This window comes from Chiloscyllium punctatum, chromosome 9 (assembly GCF_047496795.1).
Source record: "Chiloscyllium punctatum isolate Juve2018m chromosome 9, sChiPun1.3, whole genome shotgun sequence".
NCBI classification, from domain to species: Eukaryota; Metazoa; Chordata; class Chondrichthyes; order Orectolobiformes; family Hemiscylliidae; genus Chiloscyllium; species Chiloscyllium punctatum.
Genome location: NC_092747.1, coordinates 39,732,918 through 39,751,265, shown reverse-complemented (window position 1 = coordinate 39,751,265; position 18,348 = coordinate 39,732,918). Strand labels below are relative to the sequence as shown.

Sequence of the window (18,348 nt, the reverse complement as noted above, 5' to 3'; positions counted from 1 at the left end):
TTATCAGCCTTGCAGCAAATTCTGGCTCAATATGATTGAGTAGATGTAGGGAATACTAATTGGTTTGTAACTGAAGATTTAAATTTATTTTGCAGATCAACTAAATTTACCTGCCTCATTGTTCAGTGATTTCTCTGGCCTCAGCATTTCTCAACGAAGAAAGGTAGGTAGTTTGACCACATTTTTAACTGCAAAGTAACTTAATTATTTTTGTTTCTTTGTATATCTGTTCCTCAGCCAACTCAAAAGATACTTATCCATTCTCCTGCCTTTACCATAGAGGGAGAGGAAAATTATGAAAAATGAACCCTTTCAACCAAAGAGATGAAGTCCATTGACATTTGAGTCTCTTATATTTACAGACAACACTACATAGTTCTGTTTTGAAAGCTCAAATTAGTTGTTAACTGGTTATTTGTTTTGGTGGACAGACGATAGAAGGTTAAAACTGAATGTAGGTTGCTTGCTGAGCCGGAAGGTTTGTTTTCAGACATTGCATCACCATACAAGGTAGCATCTTCAGTGAGCCTCTGAATGAAGCACTGGTAGTGTAACCCGCTTTCTATTTATATGTTTGAGGTTTCTTGGTTTGGTAATGCCATTTCCTGTTCTTTTTCTCAGGGGGTAGTAAACAGGATCCAAGCCAATGTGTTTGTTGATAGAGTTCCGATTGGAATGCCATGCTTCGAGGAATTCTCGTGCATGCCTCATTGTTTGGTTTGTCCTAGGAAGGATTTATTGTCCCGGTTGAAGTGGTGTCCTTCCTCATCTGTGTGTAAGGATACTAGTGAGAGTGGGTCATGACGTTTTGTGGTTGGTTGATGTTCATGTACCCTGGTGGCTAGTTTTCTGCCTGTGTATCCAATGTAATGTTTGTTACAGTTCTTGCCAGGTACTTGGTAGATGACCATTAATTTTGCTTGTTGCCTGTATAGCATATTTCAAGTTCTTTCGCTGCTGTTTTTAGTGTGTTGGTGGGTTTGTGGGCTACCATGATGCCAAGGAGTTTGAGTAGTCTGGCTGTCATTTCTGAGATGTCTTTGATGTAGGGGAAAGGTGGGTAGGGTTTCTGGATGTGTTTTGTTGACCTGTTTGTGTTTGTTCAGAAATTGACAGACTGTGTTCATTGGGTACCCATTCCTTTTGAATACACTGTATAGGTGATTTTCCTCTGCATAGTTCCTCTGTGCTGTAGTGTATGGTGGCTCATGAGATAATGTTCTAATGCAGCTTTGTTTTGTGAATGTTGGAACAATTGCTTTTGTAGTTCAATATTTGGTCCTTATGGTGGTGTTTTCCTTTAGACGCTGGTTTGAAGTTCCCCATTGGCTGTTCGTTCGACTGCGACATCTAGGAATGGCAGCTTGTTGTTTTCCTGAAGACATATATTTGTAACTCAAACATATAAATAGAAAGCGTGTTACACTACCAGTTCTTCATTTGGAAGCTCACTGAAGATGTTACTAGTATGGTGACGTAATGACTGAAAACAAACCTTCCAGCTCAGGGAGCAAACCTACATCCAGAACCTCCAACCTGAGCTACAAATCTTCTCAAAACTGGCTAAGGTTAAAAACTGAATAAAGTTCTAAAACAGAGCAAATCAGGAATCCAGTTCAAATGCTGTAAGCCATGCCACCAAAAAATGCATTATTCTGAGCTGGGATGTCAAATGAAAGTTTTGTGCCATCTGATATCTTTTTAGTAGGTTTTTGTTCTGTTTGGGCCTGGTAATCTTTATATTCTTTGCAGTGGTACTTCTAAAATTTACTAGTAATTTCTCTCTTGAATATATTTCTCAGCAATGATCATTATTTCTTGAACTTTAAGTGCTTTTGCTTAACTGTTCCTCTTAGAATGTGGACATCCCCAATGGTTTGTTATACGCCTTCATTGAAATGAAAACAATTAAATGTGGATGAAGCTACTTAATGTGGTTTAAAAAAAAAATGATCTTGGCATTGAGATAGTTGTTGCAGCTTAACTTTTTGAATGTGATGCTACCTGATCAGTTAATTGGTCAGTTTACTCTACTGCTTTAAAAACTCTTCCATTATTCTTTATTAAATCAATGCACATAGCTGTCACTGATGCATAATATTCTTATAGGTACTGATAATATATGTTCTGATAATTCTTGTGTGGTGCAAGTCAGCAAGTTTTTCATCTCTTAAAAACTTGCATAATTTACAACAACCATCAGTCTTGAAATTTTGGAAGAATTAGATTTTCTCAAATTTTGGATTCTGGGAACTAGGTTAGTTTACCAAATGTGAATGGCTGGTCAAATTAGTTTAGTTGTAAGCTTTTCATTTTTGCCCAACTAACTTGGAAAATAACTTGTAATGATCACTTTAAATGTCTTTATTTTCTTTTAGTATGCAGGAGCATTTGGCTTCTCAACGTAAACTCAGTTGGTAGCAGTTTTGTCTCTGTTAGAAAGTTGGGGGTTTAAGTTCCCCTCTAGGATCAAAATCTGCAACACTAAGGGATCCTTCCTTGTTTTATTTTCTGCTTGATCTATCTATCTATATTCCTATCATCCTTACTTTACTTCCACTCCAACCAAGACTTTACACTAGAATATGAATTAACAGAGTAAATTGAAGCTTCCTGTCCTTATCTGAGGAATAGTGTATTTACTAAACAAAGTATTTCAGTTGAAGGGAAAAATACTGGAATAAGTTTTCAATATTGTCTTTAGACTTCACTGATGAATTACCCCGACATAATGCAGTCACTGTCCAAGCATGGACAAAAAAAAGCTGAATTCCAGAGGTGATCTTAGAGAGACTGGTGTCAACATCAAGGCAGCATTTATTTGAGTGTGGCATTAAAGAGTCCTAGCAAAATTGAGGTCAATGGGAAACGGGGGAGCAAAGATTTCATCGGTTGGCATTTTACCTAAAAGCGAAAAGAATGATTTGCCTCCATGAATCTTTACTACAGGAGCACCTGTAGGTAGTGTCCTTAGCTAAGCATCTTAGCTACAACATCAATGATCTTCCCTCCAAAATAATGTCAGAAATCAAGATGCCCATTGATTGTACAGTGTTCAATACCATTTCCAATTCCTCAGATTCTGAAGCAGTGTGTGTCTGAATGCAGTGGAATCTACATAATGTTTAGTTCTGGCTGAAAACTAACAAGTAATATTTGCATTGCACGAGTTCTATGCAATGATGATGTCCAACAAAATAATATGATCTCTCCTTGATGTTAAATGGCATCATCATTGCTGAACTGCCACTTCAGTATCCTGCGGGGTACTATTTATCTGAACTTTTACAGAACTGGCCATGTGAACACTGTGGAAATAAGAATAGGTCGGTCACAGGCTGACAGTTCTATTGTGAGTAACTTTCCTTCAGATTTTCCACTTGCTTGGTTGAGTCCACTTTAACAGCACTCAAGAAGCTCCATATCAACCAAAACCAGGCACCTTCTTTAATTAGGACCTTACTGGCTTCTCTCCCAGTGGTGGAGAAAGTGAATACTTAAGGTGTTGGCTGTGTACTGCCTATAAGATAGTCTGCACCATTTTACAAATCCAAAACTTCTACTATTTAGAAGAGGGACAGCAGACACGCAAGAACATCCGCAATTGCATATTTCACTCCAAGCAATGTTGTAATCCGGACTGGAACTAGATTGCTGTTTCTTTACTGTCGTGGAATCAAAACTCTAGAACTCCTCCCCAGCAGCACTGTGGTTGTTCTTCATCTACCACAATGGCTAGAGGGTTTCAAGAGGCCAACTTGTACAATAAGTACTGACCTTTCAAGCAACATACAAGGCCTCCGGAATACTTTAAGTAAAAAACTTGTTATTTCCTTTACCATATGTTAATTTTACTATATAAATAAGTGCAACTGAGGAAACAGTACAAACCTGAGGGTTTGGTGAATAGGGGAGTTTAAATTAAGTTTGTTCTTAAAATTTAACCTGGTCTGTAATTAGTAGTGATTGCAAAGTATTGTTTCAATTTTTAAAAAAATCTATTTCTTGCAGCTTAGACAGGATAAACACACTGCCATTAGAGCTGTGTAGCTAGTTACCAGGCAGGTTGGATATTATTCTCTGGCCCCAATTTGATTGACTATAAACACAATGTTTTTCAGCACAGCTAAGAAAAATGAGTGCAAGTGTAAGAGTTTGGTGAATGGGGGTGTTTGGTAAAGAGATGGAAGAATGTTTGTTTTCTATTGCTTTTCTTCTATTCTTGCCCTTTATGAATTGGTTCTTGCTCTAATACAGGGAAAGAAGCCAACTATTTGAGTACTTGGTGAGTGGTTAAAGTTTATTCTATTCTTCAGGTTTAAAATAATGTACAAATTATTGGTAAAGATAATGAAACATGTAAAAATCAACATAAATAAATGAATAATATAGATGAGTAATTAATTAAAATTCATAAATTTGGCAGGACAGGTGTCAAAGCTGCAGCATTGCACTCAGGAGACTTTATAGTTTATGGCCAACCTAGTCATACATTATGGAAACAGACCCTTCTATCCAACCAGTCCATGCCAACGTAATCCCAAGCTAAACTTGTTCTACCTACCTGCACTTGGCTCCTATCCCTCCAAACATTTAGTCATGTGCTTACCTAAATGCCTTTTAAATGTTATAACTGTACCTGCATCCATCACTTCCTCTGAAAGTTCATTCCACACGTGAACTGCACTCTATTTTAAAAAAAAAACGAATTCCACTCATGCCTTTTCTAAATCTTTCTCCTCTCACCTTAAAATATGCCCCCTAGTTTTGAAATCCCACACCCAAGGGCAAAGACATCTGCTATACCCCTCATGATTTTATAAACCTCTCTAAAGTTATCTCTTAGCCTTCTATGCTTCAGTGAAAAATGTCTGAGCCTATCCAGCCCCTCCTTATAAGTCAGTCCTCTAATCCTGGCAATACCTTGGTAAGTATCCTTCCTATAACAGGACAACTAGAACTGCACAGTACTCTAAAAGAGGCAATGTCTGCAATAAGTGTTAGCGAATCAATAAGCTTCAGCTCAGTAATTTAGCTGGAGGTTAAGGTACAAAGTCTGTGACAAATCAGAACATGGGAATGCTTTGTACCAGGAGGCAGTCATACCAATTAGCAGAGTCTCTTATGATTTAGTTAGGGACAGAAAGCTGTGTCTGTGAACGAGTGAGACTTCTGAGAGCAGGCGTGTTGCATTGTCAACCTCTCATTGTTCAGTTGATTTGAGGATTTCTCAACTTGGTGAGAGTGAAGGTGGGAGCTTAAATGAGCTAACAGTGGCATCTTTGTACAATGACAGCCTTCTCTCACTCATCCTCAACAGACTACTCGGACATTGCAATAATACAGTAAATTTCCGTTATTTCAGGTATATAATTTTGGCTGAGGGGAGTTTATCGGGTTGCCGGTTCATAAGATGCTGGTTAAAACAGTTTTCTGTCTTAAGATCTTGTGGCCCCAACTGTTAGTGAGTAATGTCCAGTTGATGTTGCTAATGGACAAGTCAGACCCCTGACGGGAACCTGGCTGTTAGATTTTTTTAGTTTTGTTGCTGAAGTGATATCTTACTAAAACATAAGCACACAATATTGCAATCTTTGTAACAATAAAACAAAACATAAGTTTGTTAACAACAAAAATGAAGATTTAAAAAGAACACACACCATTCCTTATAACACAGATTCAAAGAGTTTTAAACACACAGTAGAAATAACCCAAGCACTCTATAAATAGAGTATAAACAACAGTTTTGTATCGGGAAAGTACACCTGCTGGAACTTAAATGTTTTTCAAACTGTAACAGCATCTTGTGCTGTACTTCCAGCTCATTTCCGGGGAGACATACTTTTTCTTGTTAATACTTTGGGCTTGAAGTACTTAAAATTTCATCTCACCTACTGGAACTGTAGATAATTCCTTATTATTCTTCCTATGATCCTGAATTAGCTTCTATCCAGTGCTATACTATTCCTGACACAGCTTCAATTCTATTTTCATTTTGAATTTCAAAAGTTAACTTCATTCTTTGCTACTGCCTGGTGCGTAACACTCTGGCCTAAAATAATTTCCTTACTTTAAACTCATTTTTCTTAATATCGTCTGTTAGCATGTTACTCCGTCGGAAACCTTCTCATACTTTGAAGTTTGATACATGCATCTCACTCAAATGACTTCCTAGCACAGATTAGAAATGAAAATCAGAGCCTGGCAATCCTACCGGGTAGTACCCAGAGAACTCTAGGAAATGTCCTCTTGTTCACTCCAAATACAAAGGCAAATCCACGTGAGGTTTGTTCCTGGTTTCTCACTGTTAAGAAAATATTCAGACTCACTTTTGTAAAAATTCTTAAGGGCAGCTGTTAATTCCTTTTTATTAAACATCCAGTATTTGATCTTCAGTTCAGCTCTGGATGATGGGTACTGACAAGCATATTGGTGCAATGTATTTTGCATTGAAATATCCACAAAATTACAGTTTGCAGCTCACTACTGTAGATAGGAAATATACAATGCTGTATGATCAAGCACCACACTGAGTGCAGACTCCTTCAAAACAATTGTAGTCTCACTGGAACAGGATGAACTACAGATCATTCGGGAGGCTGAGGGGATAATTGAGAGGAGTTACCGGGAGTTGGTCACTCCTAAGGCTCAGGACAAGGAGAGATGGGTTACAGTTAGGGGGAGGAAAGGGGACAGACAGAGTGCAGAGATCCCCTGTGGATGGTCCCCTCAGCAATAAGTATACCGTTTTGGATACTGCTGGGGTGGGGGGGGGGGGAATGACCTACTAGAGGAAAACCTTAGTAGTCAGTTCTCTTGCACTGAGCCTGACACTGTGGCAAAGAAGGGAAGGGGGCAGAATAGAAAAGTACTCGTGGTAGGGGAATCAATAGTTAGGGGAATCGACAGGAGATTTTGTGGTCACGATTGGGATTCCTGGAAGGTATGTTGCCTCTCTGGTGCCAGGGTCCGGGACGTCTCCGATCGGGTGTATAAGGTTCTAAAAGGGGAGGGCGAACAGCCAGAAATCGTGTTACATATTGGCACTAATGATATAGCCAGGAAAAGGATCGAGGATATAAAAAGTGATTTCAGGGAGTTAGGATGGAAGCTGCAAAGCAGGACTAACAGAGTAGTGTTCTCTAGTTTACTACCGGTGCTACGAGATAGCGAGGCGAGGAACAGGGAGCGGGCACAGCTTAACACGTGGCTGCGCAGCTGGTGTAGGAGGGAGGGCTTCAGATATGTAGATAATTGGGATGCCTTCTGGGGAAGGTGGGACCTGTACAAGAAGGACGGGTTGCATCTGAACTGGAAGGGGACCAATGTCCTGGGTGGAAGGTTTGCTCGAGTAGTTCGAGAGGGTTTAAACTAGTATGGCAGGGGGGTGGGAACCTGAGCTGTATACCGGAGGTGAGAGTTGATGCAGACGAGGCAATAGCAAGAGGTAGACCAGCTAGTGGGAAGGAATTTCCTGGGAAGGAACCAAGGGATCAGTTAAAGTGTGTTTGCTTTAACGCAAGGAGTATCAGGAATAAAAGTGATGAACTTAGAGCATGGATCAGTATCTGGTGCTATGATGTTGTGGCCATAACAGAGGCATGGGTTTCTCAGGGGCAGGAATGGTTGCTGGATGTTCCAGGGTTTAGAGCATTTAAAAAGAATAGGGAGGGGGGAAAAAGAGGAGGGGGTGTAGCACTACTAATCAAAGAGGGTATCACAGCTACAGAAGCTTCCATTGTCGAGGAAGATCTGCCTACTGAGTCAGTATGGGTGGAAATTAGGACAGCGAGGGAGCAGTCACCTCGTTAGGGGTTTACTACAGGCCCCCCAATAGCAGCAGGGAGATTGAAGAAAGCATAGGTTGGCAGATTTTGGAAAAGTGTGGACGTAGTAGGGTTGTTGTAATGGGTGACTTTAACTTTCCCAATATTGATTGGAACCTCCTTCGAGCAGAAGATTTGAATAGAGCTGTTTTTGTAAGGTGTGTTCAGAAGGGTTTCCTAACTCAGTACGTTGACAGGCCGACGAGGGGAGAGGCCATTCTAGACCTGGTGCTGAGAAACGAGCCGGGGCAGGTATCAGATCTTGTGGTGGGAGTGCATTTTGGTGATAGTGACCACAACTGCCTCACATTCTACATAGCTATGGAGAAGGAGAGGATTAGGCAAAATGGGAGGATACTTAATTGGGGAAGAGGAAACTATGATGTGATTAGACATGAGTTAGGAAGCATGGATTGGGAGCAATTGTTCCATGGTAAAGGCACTATAGACATGCGGAGACTGTTTAAGGAACAGTTGTTGCGAGTGATGAATAAATATGTCCCTCTGAGACAGGCAAGAAGGGGTAAGATAAAGGAACCTTGGATGACGAGAGCGGTGGAGCTTCTCGTCAAAAGGAAGAAGATAGCTTACATAAGGTGGAGGAAGCTACGGTCAAGCTCAGCTCTAGAGGATTACAGGCAGGCGAGAAAGGAGCTCAAAAATTGTCTGAGGAGAGCCAAGAGGGGGCATGAGAAAGGCTTGGCAGAATGGATTAGGGAGAACACGATAGCATTTTACACTTATGTGAGGAATAAGACAATGGTTAAAGAAAGAGTAGGGCTGATCGGGATAGCATAGGGAACTTGTGTGTGGAGTCTGAGTAGGTAGATTAGATTACTTACAGTGTGGAAACAGGCCCTTCGGCCCAACAAGTCCACACTACCCCGCCGAAGCGCAACCCACCCATACCCCTACATCTACCCCTTACCTAACACTACGGGCAATTTAGCATGGCCAATTCACCTGACCTGCACATCTTTGGACTGTGGGAGGAAACCGGAGCACCCGGAGGAAACCCACGCAGACACGGGGAGAATGTGCAAACTCCACACAGTCAGTTGCCTGAGGCGGGAATTGAACCCAGGTCTCTGGCGCTGTGAGGCAGCAGTGCTAACCACTGTGCCAGGGGAAGCCCTAAATGAGTTTTTTGCTTCTGTCTTTATGAAAGAAACGAACTTTGTAGTGAATGAAACCTTTGAAGAGCAGGTGTGCATGCTGGAATGGATAGAGATAGAGGAAGCTGATGTGCTGAAAATTTTGTCAAACATTAAGATTGACAAGTCGCCAGGCCTGGATCAGATTTGTCCTCGGCTGCTTTGGGAAATGAAAAATGCAATTGCTTCGCCACTTGCGAAGATCTTTGCATCCTCGCTCTCCACTGGAGTTGTACCTGAGGACTAGAGAGAGGCAAATGTAATTCCTGCCTTCAAGAAAGGAAATAGGGAAATCCCCGGCAATTACAGACCAGTAAGTCTCACATCTGTCGTCTGCAAGGTGTTAGAAATGATTCTGAGGGATAGAATTTATGACCATCTGGAAGAGCATGGCTTGATTAAATGCAGTCAACACGGCTTTGTGAGGGGCAGGTCATGCCTCACAAACCTTATCAAGTTCTTTGAGGATGTGACTAGAAAAGTTAATGAGGGTCGAGCTGTGGATGTGGTGTGTATGGACTTCAGCAAGGCACTTGATAAGGTTCCCCATGGTAGGCTCATTCAGAAGGTCAGGAGGAATGGGATGCAGGGGAACTTAGCTGTCTGGATACAGAATTGGCTGGCCAACAGAAGACAGCGAGTGGTAGTAGAAGGAAAATATTCTGCCTGGAAGTCAGTGATCAGTGGTGTTCCACAGGGCTCTATCCTTGGGCCTCTACTGTTTGTAATTTTTATTAATGACTTGGATGAGGGGATTGAAAGATGGGTCAGCAAGTTTGCAGACGACACAAAGGTTGGAGGTGTCGTTGACTGTATAGAGGGCTGTTGTAGGCTGCAGCGGGACATTGACGGGATGCAGAGATGGGCTGAGAGGTTGCAGATGGAGTTCAACCTGGATAAATGCGAGGTGATGCATCTTGGAAGGTCGAATTTGAAAGCTGAGTACAGGATTAAGAATAGGATTCTTGGCAGTGTGGAGGAACAGAGATCTTGGTGTGCAGGTACATAGCTTCCTTAAAATGGCCACCCAAGTGAACAGGGTTGGTAAGAAAGCATATGGTGTTTTGGCTTTCATTAACAAGGGGATTGAGTTTAAGAGTCGTGAGATCTTTTTGCACCTCTATAAAACTTTGGTTAGACTGCACTTGGAATACTGCGTCCAGTTCTGGTCGCCCTATTATAGGAAAGGTGTGGATGCTTTGGAGAGGGTTCAGAGGAGGTTTACCAGGATGCTACCTGGACTGGAGGGCTTATCTTATGAAGAGAGGTTGACTGAATTCGCACTTTTTTCATTGGAGAAAAGGAGGAGGAGAGGGGTCCTAATTGAGGTATACAAGATAATGAGAGGCATAGATAGAGTCGATAGCCAGAGACTATTTCCCAGGGCAGAAATGGCTAACATAAGGGGTTATAGTTTTAAGCTGGTTGGAGGAAAGTGTAGAAGGGATGTCAGAGGTGGGTTCTTTACACAGAGTTGAGAGAGCATGGAATGCATTGCCAGCAGTAGTTGTGGAAGCAAGGTCACTTGTGACATTTAAGAGACTGCTGGACATGCATATGGTCACAGAAATTTGAGGGTGCATACATGAGGATCAATGGTCGGCACAACATCGTGGGCTGAAGGGCCTGTTCTGTGTTGTACTGTTCTATGTTCTATGCATTTGCTTCAAAATATTAATGCTCCTAAAATTTATTAAGGTAATTACTTACGTTTACTACTTTTGTCTTGCACTCTTTATGTAAGCTTAAAGATTTCAGCCGTTTCCAGTTGATAATTTTCATAGGAACAAATTACTGCTGGAATCTGTACTGAAAATAGCAAATGCTGGAGATCATAACGGGTCAGACAGCATCCATGAAGAGAGATCAAGCTAATGTTTCGAGTCTAGATGACTCTTCAGAGCTGATGAAAAGTCATCTAGACTTGAAACATTAGCTGCTCTCCATGGATGATGTCTGACCTGCTGTGATTTCCAACATTTGTTGTTTTTGGTGATAGTTTTCATATTTGGCTTTTCCAGTTATAGATTAAAAAAGCACAGCAGTTCATGCAGCATTTGAGGAGAAGGAAAATTGACATTTCGGGCAAAAGTCCTTCATCAGGAATTTTCCAGCACCACTCTAATCGAGAATCTGGTTTCCAGCATCTGCAGTCCTAGTTTTTACCTTTTTCAGTTATACTCTTGGGAGAGATGATGGCAGTGTGGTAATATTGCTGGACGTTTAATTCAAAGACCCACGCTGATAATCTGGGAACATAGGTTCAAATTCCAGCACAGCAACTAATAAAATTTAGTATTGAAAGATCGTGTTGGTGAAAGTGAATATTTGTCTGTCATTGTCATGAAAAGGCAACAATGAAGTCTGTGAGTGAGAAAAAACTAATTGGGGTGTTGTATATTTGACACTCATGTAGTAGAAACTGTTTTACTTCACGTCTGATGTTTGGTGTTGAACACTCAGGAGTGCTTGACATCAGCAATACTGGAAAAATACTCCCAATGGCTGATTTTTTTTCTGTTGAGCGAAAATAGTTGAATCATAGGAGGTAGTTTGATTTTGCAATTCTTATACTTTGTTATTCAGGTGATAACATTTTACATTACAAATGCCATTGACATATGTGCTTTTACAGAATTGGAATTGACATGGCCAATACAGCTGTCAAGTGGGTATATAAATAAGTAGTTGATCTTTGAGTCTGATTTGGGGAAAAAGAAAGACATTTAGCTACACCTTCCATTGCTTTGCTTTTTAAATTCTTTTATATTATCTAAATGCGTGATTGATTACATTGGATCCTGAAGGCCATTTTAATATTTTTTTCAAGAAGAGAATATTGCAAGAAGTAGAAAAAAAAATTATAGTTGATTAATTTAATGACTAAAAAATAAAAGTTGAATGTGGTATAAAGGCTCTGGTCATAATTTCACAATCGTTCTTTCCTGAATGCTAAAAGGAAACATCCAGGCATTTTTATTTCGAGCCAATAACATCATTTGTTACATTTAATCATCCTTGAACATTTTTTAGTCTTGGTGTAAACAATGTTGAATTCCTTTAGTAATTTCAGTATTTATATTTTGAGCAAATTTAATTTTAATGGAAAGCACAAGAAACAGTTCTATGTATGATTGCACCAATGTGACTGTGTTCAGAGTATTTTAATATATTAATGACTTAGTGCTGAAGTTTTGTTACTGCGGTGGGTAACTTGACTTTAGTTCCAACTTTGCATATTTGTCTTGCTATGAAGACATAGGGGATACACATGCATAGACTTTTTAAAAACTGCATCAGCTGATAAAAAAATTGAAAACGCTAATCATACATATACTTTGTACTGGAACACACGACTACAGAAGTCATGCATCAACAATATAAACTCCCATTTCGACCACACATGGGATAATATGAGCTATCTTAGGAACCACACTGTCGGAAGATTTATTTTGAAAAATCGCGTGTGAGAGGTTGGTGTCATTGGCTGGCTGGCCAGCATTTATTGATTGTTCCTACTCGCCCTTGAGAAGGTGGTTGTGAGCTGCCTTCTTGAATTGTTGCAGTCCATGTGCTGTATGTAGATACACATTGTTGTTAGGCAGGGAGTTCTAGGGTGCTGACCTCGCGACTTTGACAGAACAGTAATATATATATGACTGGTGGATAATATCATAGAATCCCTACAGTGTAGAAACAGTCCCAACAAGTCTACACTGATCCTCCAAAGAGTATCCCACCGAAACCTGTTCCCTGATCCTTGACTAATGCACCTAACCGACATAGCCCTGAAGACTATGGGCAATTTAGCGTGGCCAATTCACCTAACATGCACATTTTGGATTGTGGGAGGAAATCTGAGCACCCGGACAAAACCCACGCAGACATGGGGAGAATGTGCAAACTCCACACAGATAGTCGCTGGAGGTTGGAATTGAACCCGGGTCCCTGGCGCTGTGAGGCAGCGGTGCTAGCCACTTAGCCATGAAGAGCGATGATAGCTTTGAAGAGCATGCAATATCTTTCAGTTTTTATCCAGCGAAGTAGAGGTAGGTATGAGATCCATTTGGGTGGGATGACCATGGGAGCAGATTGCAATTATGATTGAAGAGAGATCACCTTTTCTCCTTAGTATCTTTAATCAAATTAGTCCTTAACTTTGTAATGTCCATAAACACATTACCTAGTTTGTATAATATCTTTTAATAATTTAATCATTTTGTGTCCTGTTATAATTCTGGCAAATATATGCTGCACTCTCTCTATGAAGCCTATATATACTTCCTGAGATATGCTGCTGAGATTGCTCATGCTATCCCATATGTGTGCCAGACAGGGCTTTGTAGAGCTGAAACTGGCTTTTCCAGATATAAAAGTTCTATTAGTCTTTAATAACGTTTTCTACATCTTTTCAAGACATGTTAAACATCTATGTACTTGGACCCATGCCTCTATGCGTTTACATTGTTTCTTGGCTTACATCATTTAGGAAGTATCCTATTCGATACATCTTAGTTTGCTTTTAGAAATCTTTTCATTTTCCTATATTTGAAATTCATTTGCCTTAGTTTTTCCCATTAACTTGATCTATCGATATAGTATCTTTTTGTAATTTTATGCTTCCATCTACTCTGTTTACAGTGTAGCCCCTATATTTGTCATTTACAGATTTGGATAAATGGATTTCTATTCCATGATCATAATCATTAATAAATGTGGTGAACAGTTCAGCCTAAACATAAGGCAATGATCACATTTACCAATTATAGTTTCATTCCAAAATCCTTACTTTCTTTTTCCTACTACAAAGGCAATTTCCTAACCAGATCGATTACTTGTGTTCAATTCTGCGAATTTGAATTTTAACACCCTTTGAGGTACTTAGTCTAATGCCTTCTAGAAGTTCATAAACGTTCCCCTGTCCTTGGTCCACTTATTCACATTTTCAAAAAATTCAACCTGTTTTGGGGCAACCATTTCAAAGGGCATGACCTATCCTTTACAAATCTAATCTTGTTGATCAGCTGAAATTTTCGAGGTGTTCAGTTACTTAATCATTAATTTCCTGATGCAGATAGGCTTGGTTGACAATGCTTTGAATTCTGTCTGTTCCCTTTCATAAGTAAGTAAAATACTTTACATTTTTGTTTTAATCTATTTATAAATTGTCAGTTTCTAAGTGTTTTGGTGTAAACATATACCGGGTAAAATTTTAAGTTAAATGCTGTTTAATGAGCTCTGGTTGTTACGTGAGTAATTGTCTAGAATATTATCTCACCAGCAGACACCGAATCCAGCTGCAAATGAATTCATCCCTAAAGGAGGATCAACCTCTCGACTAAGTTCTGTGTCCCAATCGAATATGTCTGCCTTTTCACCAGCCTTGTTCTCTCATCCATCCTTGGGCAGTCCATCAGCAGCTGGGCTAGCCCCGGGTAAGTTACTTGTGATTCAGTATGCCAGCAAAGTCTCTTTTGTATTTTTTTCTTATATTGTTAATAATGGGGAAAATTTAATGCTACTTAAAACTATTCAAAAAACTAAAGAGCAGAGACGATATTTAAGACCAAAGTATTCTGTCCGACAATACTTTGAAGGTGAAAAATATTGCTGAGGAATTTCCCTTGAGATGAAGTTTTGTTAACCTTTTGTGTAGAAATAGCTTGTGAGATATGCCTTGCTAAATTGTCTGATTGTAAAGAATCACATTGAATATTGCAAGACTGATGTACAATTTGATCTTACAAATTGGATTCAACTGGGATGCGCATCTGAGATATGTTAATATCTGCTTAACCCTGTAGAAATTGATTAGAATAGGGTCCAGCAGAAACATAATCAAGCATGCTAATTTCCAAATAATTTCTATATAATATAAATGGATAGCTATCCCGTTCTTTGGAGGGTTGAGGGTTGTAGGGTACAGGTGTGAGTTGGATTAATGGTCACTACATCAGCTGAAATTTAAAATTTGTGAATATTTGAAGACAGATCAAGTCAGATCATGAAACTGAATGCAATCTGGCAGTTTGCAGATTTTCATGCCAGGGATCATGCTTGGATAATAGTAATCAGTTGGCAACTGACACCAGTGCCTTGAGTTTCACAATTCTCATCCTGGTATTCAAATGTATCCATGGTTTTACCCCTCCATATTTCTGTAATCTCTTCTAGCCCCCTAACTCGGCATTATTCAAATTCTGGTCTTTGCATCACCAACTTCCTGTTGCCACCATTTGCGGCCATACCTCAGTTGTTTATGCCCTAAGTTCTGGAATTGCTGTCTAATGCCAAAAGAAATGGGAGCAGTAAGCTATCCAGCTCATTGAGTGTTTCTATCATTTGGTAAGGTCATGGCTGATCTGGTGGTGGCCTTAATTCCATGGCAATGAGCCTCTGAGAAAAAACTCTCCTCATCTCTTTAAAGTGGTAGACCACAAATTTTTAAACCTTGTTCTATACCAAAAGAAATATTCTCTTTGCATCCACTCTGTCAAGTTCCCTTAGAGTCTTGAGTGTTTCAATGTGGTTATCTCACAATCCCAATGATCATGGGCTTGACTGGCTTAGCCTTGCCTCATAAAACAGCCATTTCATCCCAGGAATTTCCCAAGTACACCTTTTCTGAACTGCTTCCAGTATTCCTCCCCGAAAAAGGAAATGAAGTACTCCAGATGCAGTCTCATTAAGTTGCTAAACAGATGTAATAACCGTTCCCTACTTTTATACTCCATTTGCAATGCAACAAAAGCCACCGTGCCATTTGCCTTTCTGATCACTTGTACTTGCACGTTAATATTTTGGGATTCATATGCTGACACACCCAGATGCCTCCACATCAAGTATCTGCAGTCTTTTTCCATTTAAATAACTTTTTTTTTCCTGTTCTTCCTGCCAAGGTGACTAAGCACATACTTCCTATATTGTAATCCATCTGCCAAATTTTTGCCCCCTCTTATTACTTAATCTATATCCTCTTACAAACTCATTTTGGCCTCTTCACTTATCTTTTGTGTCATCAAATTTATCTAATGTGCACTCAGGCTCTTTTATTCAAGTCAATAATGTACATTGTAAATAATTGAAGCCTAAGCACACTTCCCTGTGATCTTCCACTCGTTAAGTTTGTCAATTTAAGATGACCTGATTATTCCGCCTCTTTGCTTCCTGTTAGTGAACTAATCCTCTTTCCATGTTAGTATATTACTCCAAATATAATGAGGTCATGTCTTGCATCATAACCTTATGTGCAGTACCTTTTTGGATACTTTCTGGAAATCCAAATAGTTCACATTTACTGGTTTTCCATTATCTACAGTACTAGTTACTTCCTACAATTTTATCAATTAGTCAAAGCCATGTGAATCTCCCTAATTGTATTCTAATTTTTAAAAGGTTAGTTTCAAAATAGTTTGAAACCTTTTTCCTTTGACAGACAATAGGCCAGTTGGCCTATAGTATCTGCTTTATTTCCTTTCTTTCTTATAGTGGTATTACATTTGCCATTTTCTAATCTGCTGAAACCTTTGTAGAATCCAGAGTACATTTGGATGATTATAACCGATATACCCCCACTGTGCAGCCACTTCTTTTAAGACCCGAGGAACCAAAGTATTTTTCTACTTTTAAAATGATGCTCCTTGACCAAGCTTTTGTCTGTCCTAATGTTTCTTCTTTTGGCATAGTGTCAGTCTTTTGTCTGATTTATGCTTCTGTGAAATGTCTTTGGATGTTTAACTAAGTGTCTAATGATCACAAGTTGTTGTTAATGGGAGAATGGAGAAAAAATTAGGAATTGTGAAAGTAACAGTATTTTAGTGAAATGAGACCATATATTCTACAAAAGAAGTTCTAATAAGTCCTGCTTATTTTGATTGTAAATTTTTGACTGGGGCACCTCAAGACTTAAGATATGGCAAAGTTCATAATATTTGTGCTTGAACCAGCGGAAGAATTGAGTCTGATTCCTCTGTAATACATCTGGCAAATAACTGGACTTCTAGAATGCTTTTTTTCCTATATGGCAGGCCATATGTAGTGAGAATCCCCTCCCTGCCCCAAGATTCATTTTTACTGCAAAGATTTGTCATCATTTTTTCAAAAGAAGAAAATTAAGTTTACATTGCTAAAATTCTATAAAAGGGTATTTTAAAAGTGCTTTTGATTGTATTCATGTTTTAATACATATACAATTTTGAGTGTGATTGGGAAGTTATCTTGCCTTCATTCCAAATCCAAGCTACAGTCAAAATTGCTGGTACAGAGTTTCAAAGGCTGATATTTACGGTGAAGATTTTTTTGGTTCAGCACCAGGAAAGTCAGAAACCTTTTACATTTGTTTTCTCTTTTTCCTGTCACTTTTCTCCTTTCTTCTCCTGAAGGAGTTGACTTCTTGCTGGGTTGTGGTTCTTCCAGTGCCTCACCCAAGTGACCAGTAGACATGTGTGAAAATTGAATGGGTGTTAACAGATTATCTGATCAAGGGAGGATCAGTAATCAGAAGCTGGATCTGAGGCCTATTTGTAGCATCCTTTTCGTAATCCTGGCTGCGATCTTAAAAACTCTGCATAGACTGCGGATTGAATCTGGGATCACCTTGGATTGACTGGCTTAGGTATGCACTGGGCAAACATCCTGAACAGTCAGGGGTGACATCGTATACATTTCTTTATCCTTTATCTATACAGTAATCGGACTAAGAAAATAATTTCGATTAAAGATGTGGCCCAAAAATGAACTGGCGTTTTCCAGTACTTTGATTTACATTAGAATCCTCAAATCCCAAAAGACTTCTGTGTTAATTTTATATATTGTCGATTTCTTTGCAATGATGTATTCTAGCAATCAAAGATTTTTCTCTCTCCTAACACCATTATGACTGTGATCTCTATTTCAGTCAGAACCTTTTAGCATTAAGGTAGCAGTTAGTCCTGAAATCATTCCAATTGTGAGAAGGGGTGGCCTCATTTGGATTGATTTTTCTTTGTAATGTAAAAATAGGACATTTTATGCAATGCATTCATGATAATTTTCTAGATCAGTATGTCAGGGAAAGAACTAGCAACAGACTATTTTAGACACAGAGGGAATGTTAATTATTGGCCATTTATTAAACAAACCTCTAAGAAAGAATGAAAGTAATATGGAACTTTAGATCAACCATATGACTGGCTTAGTTAAGTATGGAACCATGCCTTAAATTTAAAGAAATCCAACTACATTGGGTTAGAAGGCTGAGTCAGCTGACACAGATTGCAAAACAAAATTTTAACATACAAAAGTAAATAGATAATGGTAAACGTTTAAGTACATATCTTTTATTCATATCTACTGTTAACATTTATATCTATATGTAATAACTATCACAG

General features: G+C 39.3%; 1 protein-coding gene across 2 annotated transcripts in view; it reads left to right on the top strand.

The window, feature by feature from the left end:
* Positions 1 to 18,348, top strand: part of pan3 (poly(A) specific ribonuclease subunit PAN3) — a 161,618-nt gene that overhangs the window by 52,670 nt on the left and 90,600 nt on the right. Inside the window, exons 4-5 of one of the 2 annotated variants that reach the window (XM_072577296.1) lie at positions 96 to 163; positions 14,265 to 14,415. In XM_072577296.1, the coding sequence (XP_072433397.1) occupies positions 96 to 163; positions 14,265 to 14,415 (219 nt within the window). Of the gene's footprint in view, positions 1 to 95; positions 164 to 14,261; positions 14,416 to 18,348 lie in introns of both variants that reach the window. The other variant, XM_072577295.1, reaches the window with a different exon arrangement.